General features: G+C 43.8%; 1 protein-coding gene across 2 annotated transcripts in view; it reads right to left on the bottom strand.

Annotated features, from left to right (window-relative positions):
• Positions 1-13,495, bottom strand: part of CPLX1 (complexin 1) — a 199,807-nt gene extending 186,312 nt beyond the window's left edge. Inside the window, 2 exon segments of one of the 2 annotated variants that reach the window (NM_001245294.1) lie at positions 12,357-12,459; positions 13,216-13,369. In NM_001245294.1, coding sequence (NP_001232223.1) covers positions 12,357-12,387 — 31 coding nt within the window. In that variant the 5' untranslated portion in view covers positions 12,388-12,459; positions 13,216-13,369. 2 annotated transcript variants of the gene reach the window in all.
• Between the last annotated feature and the right edge of the window lie 4,528 nt (positions 13,496-18,023).

Here is an 18,023-nt window from a genome sequence, read left to right on the forward strand (position 1 = left end):
ATGCACACCTTTTCATTGAATCTCTTTCTGCGTTCCATGCAGCCGGCCAAGGCTACTGTGAAATATCTGTCACCCAAAAGCTACTAAGCCAAATGTTTGTCACTTAATCCTAATCATAATTTACAGCTAACCAGTAAGGCAAAAAAATAAATTACTTTATCAGCTCCACTCTCTTTATATCTGCTTTATTCCCAACTGTAACATAACCAGCTATAATTGAGTTTCAGTTTAATCAACTAAGTGGGCCACCCTGTGAGGAAAAACGGAAGGGAAAGAAAAAAAAGAAAAAGAGGGGAAAAAAAAAAAGAAGAGAGAATCTAGGTCACTCTGTTCTGAAGACAGCAAAATAGATAATTGCTTCACTCCACAGCATCCATGCTGCACTTGAGGTATGTTTGAGATCTTATGTAACTAATACTATCCCTAGATTAGCCAGACCATCCCTAATAATATGCCATAAATACCTCTTCCGTGCACATGAAGGTGATGGACCTGGAAAAAAAGGAATATCTCAAGCCGTGAGATTTTGAGGGGAATTTTGTGAGTTTTTAAGAGAAAGAAAACCCCTTTGATTATTTTATTCACATTTGCAAGAAATTAATAAAAATACTGGTCTTCAGCTGCTGTAGATTGACAGATCTCTGTCAAGAAAGACAGATGAAATTTCTAAATTACATTATGCTGTGTCAAAGAAGTGCCTGTGAGTGCCCAGGATGTTGTTGTGCAGAATTGAGTGCTGAGTTTCCCTGGTCACCCAGAGATCATCCCTGTTGGGCTACATTAGTTCTACTCTCTTTTAGTTAGAACTGATTTTTTGAGCACATAAAAAGGACCCAGTATAGAAGGATCTTGTACAGCGCAAAGTAAAATGTACACTAAAGTGATCCCTAAATAAAAAATAGACAAATAACTACATAAGAACCAATAATAAGACAGGATGCCTATAACAGAGAGAAAAAATGAATGGACATTATTAACTCAGGGCAGCCAGTTCACAATAGTCATCTGGAGTAAAAACAGGATTGAAACTGACACACTCTACATTTAAACCAGGGAGAAGATTCACTATGTGAAGGAAGGGCAGAACTTTGCACTTTGACGTCACTTTCCTGTGTGGAAACAGAACATTCCTGTTTGTGGTAGTGGCTGAGAGGATTCATTTTAACTCCCTATTTTAAGCAACCGTTATTGCATCTGCCAGCATAGAAGGAGCACATGCAAGTGCTTTGGATGAGAGGTGCTGAGTACCAGGCAGAAGGAGTACCACCTGAAAATTCTACCAGATGACGTTCAAAACACAAAACCAGAAGTCCCAATCAAGCACCTCAGCCGTGAGGCAAGTCATTGTGTCCTCAACAGGATCTCAGGCCACATGACCAGAAAAGGTGTTAAACATGGTGTTTAGAGAGATGTGGGATCTCTGACTGGCACAATGCTCATTGACAATATAATAAGATGCACAAACAGAGGAAAGGGATGGCACGTCCATCCTCTTCCAGAAGCCAGCATCTTGCAATGGCAGTGATTTGGTGTTCCACCTCTCAGCTGCGTGCCCTTGCTGAAGGTTTTGTTCTGAATTAGTCAGGCAGTTTGAAGGAGACTTGGTTGAAAAGTTATCAGCCATGAGGGAGGAGCCTCACAAGGCTACAAGAGACATTTAAGCCCAAGAGATTCAGTCCTGCATATAAAACATGAGTCGTTCTCTGAGAGATGGGCCAGCACAAGGTACCTTCTAAATCACTGCCTAGATAAGAGTAATTTATGGTCTAAGTCATACTGTAATGTGAGCCTGAATCTAGAATACTGAGATGGCAGAGAGCAGTGCACAAACTACACAGGGTATTTGAGTCTAACAATGAGGAAAATAGTAAATACTGAGGAAGATGGAACATCTTCTTTTGAGAAAACTGTTCAAAACCAGGGAAAGATCCTAGAGAAACACCTAGTTCTTAAATTACTTTTATCTCAACTGAAGTATAAAACAAAAAAATTACCAAATGCGCTGAAAACAGCCGTTTCCATGTAAATGGCAAGTAGAAGTCATCGCGGAGTGAATTTCAAGCTATGCTTATTATACAAAACTCAAAACTCTCACCTGGGCTGAAACACCACAGCTGGAAAGATATCCAGTATAGCCATCTGTTCTAGAAATTAATTTGTAAATCCATGAAGTCCTTTGAAATATAATTATTTTCTATCTGAATCAAAAAGGTGATTTCAAACCATCCATGAGCATGGACATAATATAGCTGGCAAACCTTTCTGTCATACAAATATAAAGGGGCTAAAATGTATTCAGAAAAGGGAAAATTTACCACAGCTCTGTAACTAACTCACCTAGAGGAGCACAGCACTGGTTCCCACTAAGCTAGGTTTGCATTCTAACACCATTAGATGTTATTACATATTGGTATAAAAATCAAAATTTAGTGTAAAAACAAAACCACTTTTTAGGGAAATTCTGTTATTATGGACAAAGTTACAAATAAGACTCAAAGACATGAACGCTCTATTGAGGTACTCGGGACCAATAATTATTTCCTGTCTCACTGGCCCTACCTTCTGAGCATGTACAATTATTTCAAATGCACCAAAGACTTAGTTTCCATTTCTTCCTGCTTGCTGCAGCAGCAGGACTCCCCAGAGACAGCACCTCTCTTCTCTCCCACAAGTCAAGCGACAATAATTACTGACTCAAGGATGCTCATGGCCAATTTATTCACATTATCCTTTTACCAATATTGTCTCTCATATTAAGTAGTTCTTCCTTCACTGCAGTGTTCACCTCTCATGTATTTAGAGAGAGCAGTGGTGTCCCTGCTTAACCTTTTTCCTCAGCATTTTAATCTATCTCCATGTAATTATAAATTTCCTTTCATGCACCTTTTAATCTTGTCATTTGGCAGCCTGGGTGACATGGAACAGAAACTTCTGATATTTAAAGGCAAATACAGAGGAGAACGTTGCAATTGTCAAGAGAAGTTTTTTAAGTATACAGAATTCAAACGAACAAAAACACAAATCAAAATTTTAAACTACTCATCTGTTTCTCATGAAATCAAGAGTTTTTTCTAAATATCCTTCCAATCACTTTTATTCCCAGCTAGAACTGTGTAGAGAAGGATCAATATATATATATTGGAAAAATCTCTGAGTAATTCCTCCTTCTCTTCAGTTTTTTTACTTAGTTGTATTCTGTTTGGGATTTTTTTTAGTTTAGAGAAAAAAATAAATCTGAAGGAAACTGCAAGGAGAAATATAATTCACAAAGAACAAAACATTTCACTCAGACTCGAGGAAGAGTAGCATGCATAAACTTAACTTCAACATAAAGTAAATAACTGCCAGAGGGAAAAAAATACATTGGTTTGGACATGTCTTAGTCTCATGTAGTCTTTCATGTTTGCAATATGTCTTCTTTTCTTGATTGCTGAGAAAAAAAAAAACAAATTTAGGTATTTAAAAACTTTTTATTAAAAATATAAACCAACACAGCCTTAGTAAAACCTTTCCAAAGTCCTCTTGCAAATTAAGATTCTGATTAATATATGCATTTTCAAAGAATTCAAGAGACAGACACACTTAGGACAAGCACTGGAACAGAGACCAGGCAGTCCCACACAGTTCCGGCCCCCTCAGGTGGTGCACAGAAAGTTTCACACTATACTCAATAACACCATGGCAGTGAAGTAGAAACAGCAAGAAAGTTTCATTGCTAATATCAAGTCAAGGGCAAATTTTCAAGTCCATTAAGACAAGAAGTTCAGCTATGTCTAGCACTAAGAAGCAGAAGGAGTGATAGAAGAATTATTTGTCAGCATAGGCATTGACACACATTTCTTTCCCATCCTTCTTCCTATAATTTTTCTTTGCTCTAATTCTCCCAGGAGTCTGAAGTTATCAAAACAGCTCCATCATTCCACACTTGGATTGTTTTTTTTGTTGTTGTTGTTTGTTTGTTTATTTCTTCCCTTATTTTCCACGGAAGGTAACTCACAGCCATTGGAATCCCTAATTTATGTTGACATTGCTCTGTGTTTGACATTCCTTCAAGGTCAGTGTCACTGCAAATAAGCCACGAGACTCAAATCATGATGCAAAAATGTAAGCAGCTACTAAGCAGATTCATTCTTGTAGGTAATGACAAATTCAAATTGCAAAAAGATGCACAAAGCTAGCAGAATAAATTTATTGTTTGTATTAATGCCCTTCTGCAGTAACAGCATCCACACAACTAAAAAAATGCTCATTTAAAAATACAGGAGAGAGGGGAACAAAAAAACAATCCTCAAATTGCACAGGGTGGTTGTCAATTTGTCTGCAGCAGAGAGACACAATTTGTTTGAAGTATTTTTTTCCCTGATATGCACTGTGATTTGTGCCAGTGGTAGATCACTAGTAGCCTTTGCCATGTCTGTAATTGCAGCTGTTACCCTTTGGCAAACCACATGAGCATCTGTTCAGCGATCGGTTGAAGCTTTCAGCCTTCTCAGCAATGTTCTGTATCCTGAGACACATACTTCAGACCCAAAAATTAACCTGAGAGAAACACAACTGACTACTCCAAGCTCTCACAATCAGACTGTACGTGAGAAAATACGATGGCAACCGGCAAAGTGCTCAAAAGCAGCAAGTTAGCAGATGTTTAAGGTGCTGTGTTACCTTGATCAAGCACTGGATTTCAGCACATGGAATGAATATACAAAGGCAATGCAGAGGTGCAGCCTCACCTCAAAGAAGAGCATCCAAAGCTAAGGCAGAGTACTTTCTGCCCCACCACTGAAAGAGGAGCAGAGACAGAGGATTTGGAAGAGCCTTCAGCACGCTGCTGAGGGTCTTTAAAGTTGCTGGAAGTGGGCATAGCAACTCTGCAGCTTTGAGGGACTAACATATCAGTTACCACTTAATAAACTATATCCTCTCACAAATAGCCTGAAAAACAATGAATTCTCACCCTAGGTAACTAACACTAGAGCCTGTATTTGTGTCTGAGTCTCAGCATCAGTGTTCCCTCTTGTCTGAATCACATAAAGTTCAGAGAAGGGACCTTGGCCATCAAACAAAAGAACATGCCTTTTTCATGTAGCCCTCTGACATGAGACAAGCCAATGGCAAAACACTAGAGATCTCTCGCTTCCTTTCTGCCAGCCTTCCCTGCTTATTGCTCTTCCAGGCTTCCTTAACGATTTGGCAGATTATAAACACTCCTGGAGGACTTCTCATCTCCATTCAACTGCCAGATGAAATTTCCTGTGATACCATCTTGCTAGGGTGGATTTTTGTGCTGTTGGCTTTGGGGGTGCCCCAGGATGAAAGAGACATTCCCATTTCTGTTGGGGCAGGGTGCCTGTCTTCCCTTAGTGGAGAGTGTTTGCAGAGCTTTTGGAGCCCCTGCAGTGCTGACAAATACAGACCAAACAGTCTTGACTTAAATCAGCAAGACTTCTAAACCCAGGTAGCCTTCATAGATTTGATTTCACAGCTTTATGAATTCAATCTTTACCCTTCTAGTCAGAGAAGAAAGCCCTCCTATGTACATCAGCCTCTGTATACATCAGTTTTTTTCTAATGTCTGTGCTTTTGCCAGCACATGAGCTAGCGTGTAGGTCTCCATGGCTAACAGCTGAACTACAGCCTGAACTTCCCTCTCCTTAAGAACCAACACGAAGACAAGCCAGCAGCTTATATTTCACCAGGAAGGTCTCAATAACTGTAATACATCATCCATTAGGCTCCTGCCCAGCTCCAAATCCGCTGCTGCAGATAGCATTTCCTATGCAACACAGGCTAAAATTTCAGCACTGACAAATCCTATTTGCGCCAAAACCATGCAGCTGGCAAGAAACCACCACTTTGCTTCTATTATGAAAGGGTAAAAAAAAAGAAAAGTCAGAAAGATGAAGGTGTACAGCAACAGATATTAAAATCAAAAGCATGTAGAACTTCCTTCAAAGTGGACAGAAAAACCAAGGAGAAAAATTCTTTTTTCTGCCATGAATCAGTCCTAGACAGACTACTTAACGTATGTGAAATTTTGTTATTTCTCCCTCTCTGAGACAGAAAACTTCCTGGTTATCCAGGTCACTCCACCCCAAGCAGGCTTTTTTTTTTTTTTTTTCACAAGCTGGCCTGCAGCACAAATCTTAGTTAAGCTCTTTGTGGCCTACCTCTACAATCAGCTGAAGGCTGCACATTTCCTCCAAGGATACTTCAATAAGCACACTGCTCACAGTGCCTGCTTGTGAGTAAGACAAACATAAGTAAGATCCCAGCAGACACAAGGGAAGGATTTGTGTGAGTCTAACAGCAACAGGCCAAACAGAGGCAAGCAAATATAAAAGGAAGCTTTCTCCAGAAAGGCACAGGAAAAATGGACCTGGTCAGTTTTTAATCTCCTGGTTTGGATCATGGATGCAATAAATCTGCTGACCATCACTGTAGTTGTTTCTCTGATGTCATCTCAACCATTTGAGAGCAACCATTTGCTTCCTTGGAAGACATCTTGCAACTTAATCAAATTTCTCAACGAAAATCTCTTTGCCACCAGTTTACATTAGGGGAAAAATTCTTTTAATACCATTCCTTGTGAAAAATGTATGCAACAAATATGCCACCTACCCCAGGTTCCGGCCTCCCGTCACTGGATCTCAGGAAGAAGGGATCAACACCTCCTTCTCCACTTCCTCTCTTCAAAAAGCTGTAGAGAGCAATGAGGTGACCCCTCTGCCTCCTTTTCTCCAAAACAGAAAAACCAGGTCCTTAGCCGCTCCTCAGAAGACATTCATTCCAGCCCTTTCACCAGCTTTTTTGCCCTCCTCTGGAGGCATTCAATGCCCTTAAAAATATTTTTAATTTGTGGGGCCCAGAATTATACACAACACAGGTGGAAGTTATCTGAGAATGAAAGTAAGTGGCCTCCCAACACCTATCACATGCTACAGTGGTCTTGACATCTCATGCCTCCCGCCAGATTCTCCAGTCTTGGTGATGTGGATGCACCTGACTGCAAAATGAAAGACCTCATGTTTTAAATGTTTCAAGGATTACCGACAAAATAGACACCAGAAGTCAATACCGGCACTATTTGTTAGCATTAGGACTTGCAGTTTTGCATGACAGTTTCTGCCCTGTTCCAGAACCCCACACATTAACAAAAGCAGTGGAGCACAACCTAGCTGATGCATGAGGTCCTGGTGCAGCAGAGAGGCTCAGCACAGAACTGGGAATGTGAGAAACAAGAATGTGAGTTGGAGAAGGAGACAGAAACCCCTGTGTTTGTTTCACAATGCGTTCCACCTTGAACAGATCTGTATTTCCTTTGACTGCACTCAATCTTGCTAACTTCTTCGGGAGAAATAAAGGACTAAATCCTCATTTCACAAGCCACTAAAGTCAGGCAAATGCAGCAGTAGAATATACAGAAGGTCACTGCTAAGATGTTAAGCCCTAGTGTGGTTTTCATTCAGGCTTATCTGGCATTCACACACCCTCACATCTTCCCTAATGTAAGCTTAGCACAGGAGCTGCTCTTTCAGAGCTTAAGTCACACAATGACTTAAATCCCATTATCTTTATAAGGGCTTGGATCTCTGTCTGTCTTCAAGAACAAGGGGACTCCCTCTGGACTGTGTTTTGTGATATACCCAGCTGAAACAAAGTTCTGGTAAGGGATGTGAAGTAGGCAGTGCAGCCCTGCTGGCATGTTACAGATGATAATCTGGTTGCATTTGTCTTGTGCCTGTAATATTTTAAGAATCCTCCGGAACCAAAACAAGTGGCCACAGATTCTTGACAGAAGCAGATGTGAAGCAGAAGTCCCCACTCTAAACTGCTGCCAATAAATCAGTGAATCATGCCTGTATTAGCTATTATAGTGAATATCTATCCAGAAACTCAGATGTACCCTTCCTCCTAGTGCAGTTGCACTGCACTATGAATTCAAGGGGTGCTGGAAGTATGAAGAAGAAATTTAGACAGTACTATTCATATGCATATGTGAAAGGATTTGCATAATTTATCCACAGGCTGGCATTAAAAATAATCAGTATTTAAGGCAGACATTCCAACCTTTTACCACCCAGTTCTTGCCATTTGTCCCATTCATGGCAATAGTAGTAGCACTTTAAATGGGTTCTATGCAGCATCACATTTAGAGCCACTTTGTGTTTTGTATACCACAATTTCACAATATTCTGGTCTGCAGAATGTTACTCTCTGCAGTAGGAAAATCTCTCTCTTCAAACACATCACAATCCAACATTCCTCACTTTCCATAGGTTTCCTCTTTTCTTCTTTTTTTCACCCAGTAACAGAATGACACCCAGAAGAGCTTCATGAAGTTCATTGTCTTCTATTTCAAACCAGTTTCCCTACTTGTCCAAGCCAGCAGTGACAGAGAAGTGATGCAGTGTAGTACAACATGGGAGTCAGGAGTTCGTGCACAATTTACTTTCACACAAACTTAGCAAGAAATAAGCAATGCACAGTGAAAAGCATTACAGCTAAACTCCTTCAGGACCCATTCCAGATCCTCTAGTTCCTACTCTCTCCTGGGAAATCATACACATTGGTCATGATAACATTAGCCCAGTTCTGACCTGACTTGGCAAAAAGCACTTCTAATGTAAAATATAGTCATTAAATGACTATGATTGTCTTCATTTAAAGAACTGTCACAGGAAGAGCAAAGTGATAAATCACCCTGGCTACACACCTCTGACAATGTCTGTGAGGTAGCAGGGTCAGAGGTGCAAAATATCCCCTTGCTGTTACTTCTGTGGGAGAAGAAGCAGCAATTTTAAGCCTTTGCCCTCTTGCTACTTTATTCTTGTTCTACACAGCTAATAAGCATCATTACTTCTCCACAGCTTCTGTCACTGTCAGACAATAAATAGTGTGACTTCTATATAGGGTGTTGAAAGGTCTGAGAAGCACAAAAAAACCCAAAAAGCTACAGAAGGAAATGAGCCAAATAACCTACTGGTTTTTACTGTTTTTCCTGGACTACAGTCCCCACTGCTAATGAAAGGGTCGAGGATTTTGCCACGAAGAGGCCATGGATTTAAAAAGACACATTTCAAGTTCATCAACCTTCAGGCAGAAACTCTGCTGTCAACGCAGCAGCAAAATCCCTGTGCTGGCACAGCAGAGGATGACCTTCCACTGCACAGAAACAGACTTCTGCACACCCTCTTTAACAACAAACCAGGGAAAAGACACATTCTACCTCAACAATACCTGTCAAACTCATTTCAAAAACGCTAAATACCCTCATCAAACTTTCAAACAAAGCAACTTGTCACCAAATAACTGCCTTTCCTTGGCTGCTAACTTGCTAACTTAGCTCACCTACCTTTCAAAACAACTCATTGTCTTCTTCCCCTATGGGCAAAACTCCAAGGAAAAGCAAATCTGATTATTCTGTGCCATTATGGGCAAGGCTAATATCTTCAAAGTTTGCTTCAAAGGCAATGGCAAAACTCCCACAGAAGCATTCTGCTAAGGTTAGTGCTACTGCTAATTAGCAGAGAGTGAGACCTCGTCTTCCTCAATAAGGTGGTAGGAGGTAGGAGAATGATGTTTTTCTATCAGTACCTTATTTCACCACTCCCTATGGTAAAACCTGGTTCCTAACTCCTCCACTGCTTCAGAGACCTGCATAGTCCTGTACAGTAGGGAAAGGTCAAAAGCAACCACCTGCAAATAGTTTTCAAATCCAGGCTCTTAGTTATCATAAGCTCTGGCCTAAGCTTTATTTTAGGGCTGTATGCTGGGAAGAAAAAATGACTTACGTAAAAGGCCATACCCATTATGCTCTGTCAAGGACACCCAACTGGCCCTCAGCCCTTGTGAATTTTCACCATCTGAGATAGCTGAAGGGTTAAGCTACCTTAGCTGTAGGTATATGGCAAGCAGAATATATAGCAGGTCTGATTCTGTGTAAATTAGAGGAGACCTTAATGACAAAACTGCAGTATTTTTTTCTTTCTTCCAGGAATCCATAAGAGCTTATGAGAATAGTATAAGAACTTTTGCACCATTCCAAAAATCCTATCAAGCAGAATAATGAATTCAGATGTGTTCTGGGAAAAAACATATTAAACTAAAATCAAAGAGCCATGAAATCCACCCAAGGACCTCCCAAAAAGTGAGGATAATAAAAATGACCACTAGCAGATCAGACCACGTGCCCTACCCAAAGCAAGCCTATCAGCTAGAGGTTTGGTGCTCTGCTCAGTTTGACCATCCTTGTGGACACAATTCACAGATTAGTCTGAGTTGGAAGGGACCCAGAAGGATCACTGAGTCCAGCTCTTAAGTAAATCTCCCTTTGGATATCAGAACTGGCAGAAAGAAAGGGTTCTGGCCCCAAAACTAAGGAAGCAAACTATATCCTTTAGTCCTTGGTTTGCTGTGCCAGTCTGGCCAGCTTGGATGATTTGCATCAGCTTGGACTTTAACTCCAGGGAGAAACCAGTGTCCAAAATCACTTTACTTTCCATATGAGATTTGCACTGGGAGTTCTTGTTTTATCTTGTTGAAACTATTTGTAATTTAAAAATAGGACTCTGCTTAATGAATTAGCATTTCCTGGATTTTACCACTCTGCAGAGACTTCTCCTTTATTGAGTAAGTGGGTAAGTTCCAGACACATTAAGTCATCTGGCAGAAGAGCTGGTGCCCTGGACAGCATCTTGACAGACATCAGGAGCTCAGACTTCACGAAAAGATGCTTTTTGAATTTACCTTCTCAGAAAGTCCTATTATCAAACAAATCCTGACCTTGGCATGCAACATCTTGTTAGAATGAAGGAGGTCTGCCCAGGGTGAATGTTGTTAAGCACAGACAGGCACTGCTTCCAACTCATGTTAATTCACGAAGCTGCAGAAAAAAGCAGCCATGGTAGATGTTATTCCTTTGCTGCAGCCCTCCTCCCCCCACCTTTAGCTGCAGTCTGTGAGCAGTTACCTCCCTTCACTGGATTTATGGATCTCCAGATGTAGTGGCTGTATCTCCAGTTTGCAGGTACATTAGTTCAATTCTGTGCAAGCAACCTTGCACTACAGCAAACAGTGCAAAGTCTGCACATCTTAACACTAATTCTCCTTCAAAACAGGCACTGAAGAGTGAAATGAAGCACAGCACTGCTGCCACACAAACTGCTACCTTCTTACGCAGATGTCCTCATACCCCACTGTTTCATACAAACAAATTCATCCCTTTCTTCTCCAGTTTTATCTCCCTATTCAAAATACCCCAACTAAAACTTTAGTTGCTTCCTCTCTTCTTAACTGTGAAAATTTTGCTCCTCTGGTGAAAAACACCCACCACTTTCAGAGATGAAAACATTATTTCTACACCATGGGATAGAGTCCTGCAGTAAATGTTGAAGTTGTATATGACATCAATATCACCACACATTAAACATTTACACAGCCCCATGGTTCTACAGTTTCTTCAAAGCAAAAATAATGAAAAATGCACACAAGAAATAGAGTACAAAAGAGAATTATCAGCTTCCTCTGAGGCCAATATTTCAGTTCCCAATAGCATCCAGCATCACCTCAGGGATGCTCAGACCAAATGTCCAGGTCAAGCAGTCTAGAAAGCAACTGTGGCAGAAAAAAGGAACCTCATTCCCAAATATTGATTCAGTGTTTTCAATTTTGCCTGCACACATCCCTAACTTTTCTATTTCACACCATTAGGTTAAAATAATTTCTCACACATGTAGGCTAATATACAGAAACCCATAAAAGATTGGCCTTAAATACAGGTAAAGTGTGTAGGAATACTTTATTATCATTTCCATCCTTATTGTGGCAGTGTCCTTACTAAAAATAACTATCAAAATATCAGAGACAGAAATTTCTGCACTGGGCATTTTTTGTTCAGGATTTGGCTGGTCTTTGGACCAAAGATGAAAGAAGGCTTACACACATAGACAAAATGCCACTCTTTCTTTGGGCTTACTCTGCCTAAACCAGTCTTTGTCCTTTATCATATCTGCCTCAGTGTCATGGCATGAAGAAAATCAAGACTTGCACTGCACAGCGGGATGTGCATCCAGGTGGTGAGGTGCCAATTAGGCATGACCCAGGGCCCGAACACCCTGTGTGGGAGGTCTCTTCTCTGACATGGGGCTTTGGTCTCTGCTTGTTGCTGCCCTCTCCTGCTCAGATTCTCCAAGTACTCCGCTCCAGGATCATGAATCAGTGACAGGCATGCTCTTCCAAGTCCTCAATAAGCTATTCCAGGTGCAGTCCCTACCATAGTAGACCATCTCCTCTTTTTCTGGGTGGAAAGGGAAGGGGTAGGAGGGATTCAAGGCCCCTCGTTTGCCAATCACACTTACCTCCTAGAGCTTGTTTCATAACAAAATCCATGATTTGTTACTTGGGGTCCTGCCCACCTTCACACCTCACATGCACAGGGACTGGGAATCCGTGGAAGGCAGCCTGCAAAGAGGCACAATCAAAACAGGAATAGTGTCTCTATAATGCCTGATCTTCCTCAGCTCTCTTCCCACAGTCTTCCTCCCTTTGTCTGAGTGCAAACAAGTTTCCAGCCCTCCATCCTTTCAGACCCTGCTTTGCACGGGCACCCAAGGAGCAGAGCTGCATGCCAGCGGCTGGGAGGGCTCAGGGGTACACGACGGCTCCCCCAGACTGGGCAAGTGCCCGGGAGGGAGTGCGGAGGAGCAATGCGGTCCCCTTTCATGGCTTTTGTTCCTTGCAGACGGGCAGGAAGGAGTTAAACCTTTGAACTTTCCCGTTTTCCCCGCCTGCTTCTCGCCCTCTCGGTTTGCTCCGAGGTGGCAGGTCCGCCCGGGACCGCCGAGGGGGCATTTGAAGGTGAAGCGCCCTGCAGGTGCCCGGGAGAACAAGCGGGGGATGCTGGGCGATCAGGATGCGGATGCAGTCCGGCTAGCGGGATGGAAAGTCCCCCACCGGGACCCTTCGGGAAGCCCCCAGCGCAACGCCAGCGAGGGCTGCACCTCCTCAGGGTGAGCCGGGACGGCTCAAGGTTGAGACCAGCCTCAGGTGCTGCACAGCTCCGGCTGCTTCATCCCACCCCCCGCCCGAGTTCAGCATCGGCTCACAGACACCTGGAGGGACAAGAGCTGTCCCCGTCTCTGTGAGCCCGCACCCCGCCTCTCCTCTCCGCCCTTCCCGGCTCGGCTCGGCACGGCCCGCCCGCCCCGGCGCCGGTACCTCGCTCGGCGTGCTGAGACGGGCCGGGCCGGGCCGGGCAGGAGCTGCGGCAGGTGCCGGGGCTGCCTCTCCTCTCCTCTCCTCTCCTCTCCCTCCTCTCCCCCGGGCTCCGGCCGGCGCCCGTGTGCCCGAGGCTCGCCGGGGAAGTTGCGGGCGCGGAGTGGGGGAGAAGGAATGAGTCCACAGCTTCTCCCTACTTTTTTCCCCCGCGCCCCTCTTTTTATCACAGCATTTCCGGACCATCCCACCGACACGGTCCCTCCTTCCTCCTCCCCTCGTTGCGGGAGTTGGGCTCTCTCCCTCCCCCTGCCTCCGGCTCCCCCGCCCCTTCCCTGCGCCGCCCTCGCCCCTCGGTGCCGGGGAGGCGGCAGCGCTCCCCAAACCGCGGAGGGGTGCGTGTGTCTGCCAGCGCGTCCCCCGCCCATCCCCGCCTGTCTCCGGCAGCCAGGTGTCCTTGTGCTTTGCCGTGGGGGGAAGGAGGGGCGGCTGTCAGCCCGCTGTAGCATTTTGCAATTGGTTTCCTTGCCTCTCCTCGGGAGTCAGTGTGCGTGTGTGCCAGGGGAAATCTCTGCAAACACGTCTTCCTGCAAAAGGGGGAGGGTGTGGGAGAGCGTTCTGCATCCTCTGTTCTGAGTCCTTCCCCCAGATCCCCTCTCATTGCCCAGGTCCTGCAACGAGTTGGAGAGGCAAGGAAGAAGACAAGGGAAGGAGCAGACTTTCTCCTCCCTCTTGCTTCGCCTCGGATTAACTGTGGCCGGAGAAGAATCGCCGGCTGCTTGTCTCTGTGCTCTCGCTATCCAGGTTGGGGGGGCGAGGCCGGGGGGGAGGGACGGGGTGGGGGCGGGATGGGGGAAAAGAGGAAAGTCGTCTGTCTCCCTGCGACTGCCACTGAAGGACGCCAGTGCAGCGATCCGCTGTCCAGCCCGGATTCGGGACGGCATCTGAAGGTGAGGAGGAAGGAGCTGTGTGCGGTGCGAGCGCTGCGTGGCAAGGCAGAGCAATATCCACTCCAGAGCACCGGCGCCCACCTTTAGGGATGCTGACAGCCGGCTTGGCGCTGGATGGGGAGGAGACGAGTCCTGCTGCTGATCCGCCCTTTTGTCGCCAGCAGGAGAGGCGGGACAGCAACCCCCAAAGTAACCTATATGGGTCTAAAAGGAAGAAGGGGGCTAGAGCGGGATGCTGCCGGCACAGGGGGAGCTCGGGGATGGGGAGCAGCGGCGCCTCCCGGGGAGATTCTGGCACGGCCCGTGGGCGACATCGTCTGAAGGTCAGGGAGGACGCCGGGCCCGCACCTGGCCCCGCGGAGAGGCGTGCAAAGCCAGAACAGTCGAGCTCTGAACAGGCAGCCATCGGGGCTCCGCAGTCTGCAAAGCTTTCAGATGCCAGCCGCAGATGCAGGGGTGCATATCTCTACACTCAGGGCCGTGTCTGCCACCTGGGTCTGCCTCAGTGCCCCATGCCTGTCAGTGCTTCAAAGGCATTTGGATAATGCTCTTTATAACATCGCTTCTTCCTGAAGTGATCAGACAATTGGTCTAGATTGTCTTTTTAGGTCCCTTCCCCTGAACTGTTTTGTTCTATTCTATAGCCTCCCATAAAACCACTTTTGTAGCTGACACTAATGTTAGTCTAAGAAACTCACCTGGGTAAGCACGCGCTGCACTTTTTCTAACAAGTTTCAGGGAGCAAAAAGCCAGAGTGGAAAAGCCTCTTGTTATATACCTTAACAGAGTGAGTGTTTTATACCTGAACAAGAGTGAGTGTTTTATACCTGAACTCACCATTCAAAAGCATAATGCAGTATTTTTGATGCTTTTTCATACATAACATAGGAGTTTTTTCAGCACAGATTACTGTGCTCAAGAAATGAACCTGGGAGCCTGCTGGAGCTGTGTGCCTGGGTTTCTATGCTATTAACACAGTGTTTCCAGATCTATGGTGCCTCCCCAAGTGTCTATATGCCTTTGAGCAGGGTTCATAGTTTGGGTCTGTCGTATCACACCTCACATTCCTTTTTCATCATATGATTGCTCTTAGAAAGAAGGACAGTGTCCCCATCCCAGACTACCAAACCTCCATATGCACATCTTGCTCTCGTATCCCAGAGTCTGTGAAGGAACAATTCAATACCTTCAAACAAAAGGATCAGGAAAGTGTGAGCTAATAGTTAGAACACCCAATTGCCTAAAATCAGCTTTCTTCTTCCTGTTTTGGGAATCCTGGACCATGCTGTATCAAGGAACTCCTGCAGCAGCCAAAGGTCAGCATAACCAAGTGGGGCTGCTGAGAAATGCCATTGTTCCTGCTCATAGGCTCCTTACAAGCTTTGCAATAGCAAATGTCCTCCCTTCTGTGCAGAGAAGAGTGATGTCATCCACAGGGATTTCAGAAGCTAAACAAAATGATAGGGACATCCAGAAGTCCCTGAGAGATCCCTGAGCTTCTTGTTGACCTGCTTAGAATGGCCGGTCTGTTTCTAGAGCCAGCTAACTCTCCAAGGGTCATGTGCCTATGGTTCTGTTTCCAAACTGCACTCACCTTTTCCAGATTACACAGCTGACACAGAAAATCACGATACAGAGCTCTTAACACTGACTACCTCACAGTTCCCTCCTCTTCAGGAGACCAAGGCACATCATCATGAAATCACAAACTCCACTGAAATACTCTAAGTCCTAACTTCAGTATCTCTACCCTGCCTCAAGCACCAGGTTCCATGTACCTCCCACAGGATGTACAGATGAAAATCCAATCACTTGTGAGCCTGATTTGGGTACCTCCTGTCCAGGTGATACTGTGACTATTCAGTCAAGAAAGTTCCTACCAGTACACTCCTCACCACATGAGGATCAGGCACAGAGGCAAGAAAGCACACAGTCAAAAGAGATGATGTAATCTATGATCTGCATCTATTCATAGTCTTAGAAAGGCTTCTTGAGAAGGCTTTTATCTCGGAGGCCTTTACTCAATTTTCCAAGAAACCCAGCTGGAAAGACAGACTCATGGGGATCTGCTAGATGATTTACCTGCCATACATGATGTCTGCTACACAAGAAATAACAGCTCCTGCAGCCGTGGTAATGATATGAGCAATGTCACATGCGTCTTCTTTCTGATGGCGTATACCAATATCCTAGGTTCATAAAAATTTATGTGTATGTATCTGGCAGTAATGCAATTTTATAACATCTACTGGACAGTAACAAATCCCAGGAACAGCAGCGTTTTCTCACCAGAGCCTGCAGTCTGTGGGTGGGATCTATCCCAGCACCACGGACAGAGGAGAACAGCCGCATATGCCCTGACACCTCTAAAACTTCCCCAAACACCAAAGCCAGTTCTTAGTCTGATTTGCACTGTGTAGCTGACAAATGCCAGCTCCTGATCGTAGGAATAGGCTTGTTCTTGCTTGCAGAACCAGAACAGTAGGGATCCACATTGTGACCTTGCTTGGTGCAGATGAAGAGTATAGAACACTGAGCAAAGATCTCCTCCATGGAGTTTTGTGCATGGAACTGAGATTCCTTCCTTGGCCACCAGCTGGGAATCTGTGTAAGAAGTGGAATAAGCCAATAATTGAGTTTGGTGACATTTTCCATAGAAAAATTTATATTTGTATCTCCAAATAGAAGGAAGGGTCTGTTTTCAGAAGGAAAAAAAAATTAAATTAGTCAGGATGTTTCATTTCAACATCTTAAAACGCAATGTTTGATTATTCATTTCCATATGGTGTTTGACTACTAAACTGAAACCAATGCCATGAGAAAATGATACTAATAAGAAAGCTCACAAACAAAGTGTAAATGTTATAGAAAGTAATTAAGCAGCTGCCCAAAATGAACATACTTTGTTTCTTTTTCTTTTTTCACCTCTATCTTTTGTTAGCTCTCACTATTGGAACTGCTGTGCTGTTCAGTAGGCTGCTGGCAAGACCTGCACAGGAGCAGGGTGATTAGCTTTTTATCAACACAGCTACTGAGACAGAGGAGTCAGTTCTTGCTAAAGGTAGTTTGTGTACATCAGTTGCAAATCCTTCAGTGGTTTAGTTCGCTGAACACATCTACTGAGACAAATCTACTGTTTGCTTCATTTTCTCTTCAACTGTCAATTCTGACTGACAAAACATTTCAGAATTCAAGAGTTTTTTACCTCTCCAAAAGTACTTCTTTGTTTCTTATTGTTCCATTCTACTTACAGCAGGCTTTAAGTGAGGTCTTTATTTTCCAACCAAATTAAAAAAAAAAAAAAAAAAAAAAAAACAAAAAAAAGAACACCAAAAAAACAACATAATATTCTTTTTAAGAAGTGTGTGTTTCCCTTAAGCAGGGAAAAGCTATAAAAGGATTTTTCAGCCATTTCTGATAGCTCTGAAGCTCTGGTCCCTTGAGATTTCTTGAAGATGAACTTTCTAGTTGAGCATTTGCTTCAGCTATCACAAGACCAAATTTTAGCTGCCCACCCTCAGAAAAACTGAAACAGACACATATTGATTGTTCTGTTTTAATGACATGTGAACACAAGAATGCAAACTATATATTTTTAATTTTTTTTTCTTTTTTATTTTAATGAACACAGATGCCCCAGCCTATTTTATGATTAGGACCCTTTGTAGGCTGCCATTTACAGACTCTAGCTCCTAAGCTGACAACTTCTTGTTTGTTTTCTACATTTTCTACTCCCCTAGTCCCTGTATCTCATTCCTTTCTTTGTTTCCTGCTCTCTGGAGAAGTTCTTGCCTTACCAGACTGATTGAGAGTCTTCTCAGCAGGACTCTGATTCCTGTGGATAGGCATGATCAGGTAAAT

The sequence above is a fragment of the Taeniopygia guttata genome, chromosome Z (genome assembly GCF_048771995.1).
Source record: "Taeniopygia guttata chromosome Z, bTaeGut7.mat, whole genome shotgun sequence".
Lineage (NCBI taxonomy): Eukaryota > Metazoa > Chordata > Aves > Passeriformes > Estrildidae > Taeniopygia > Taeniopygia guttata.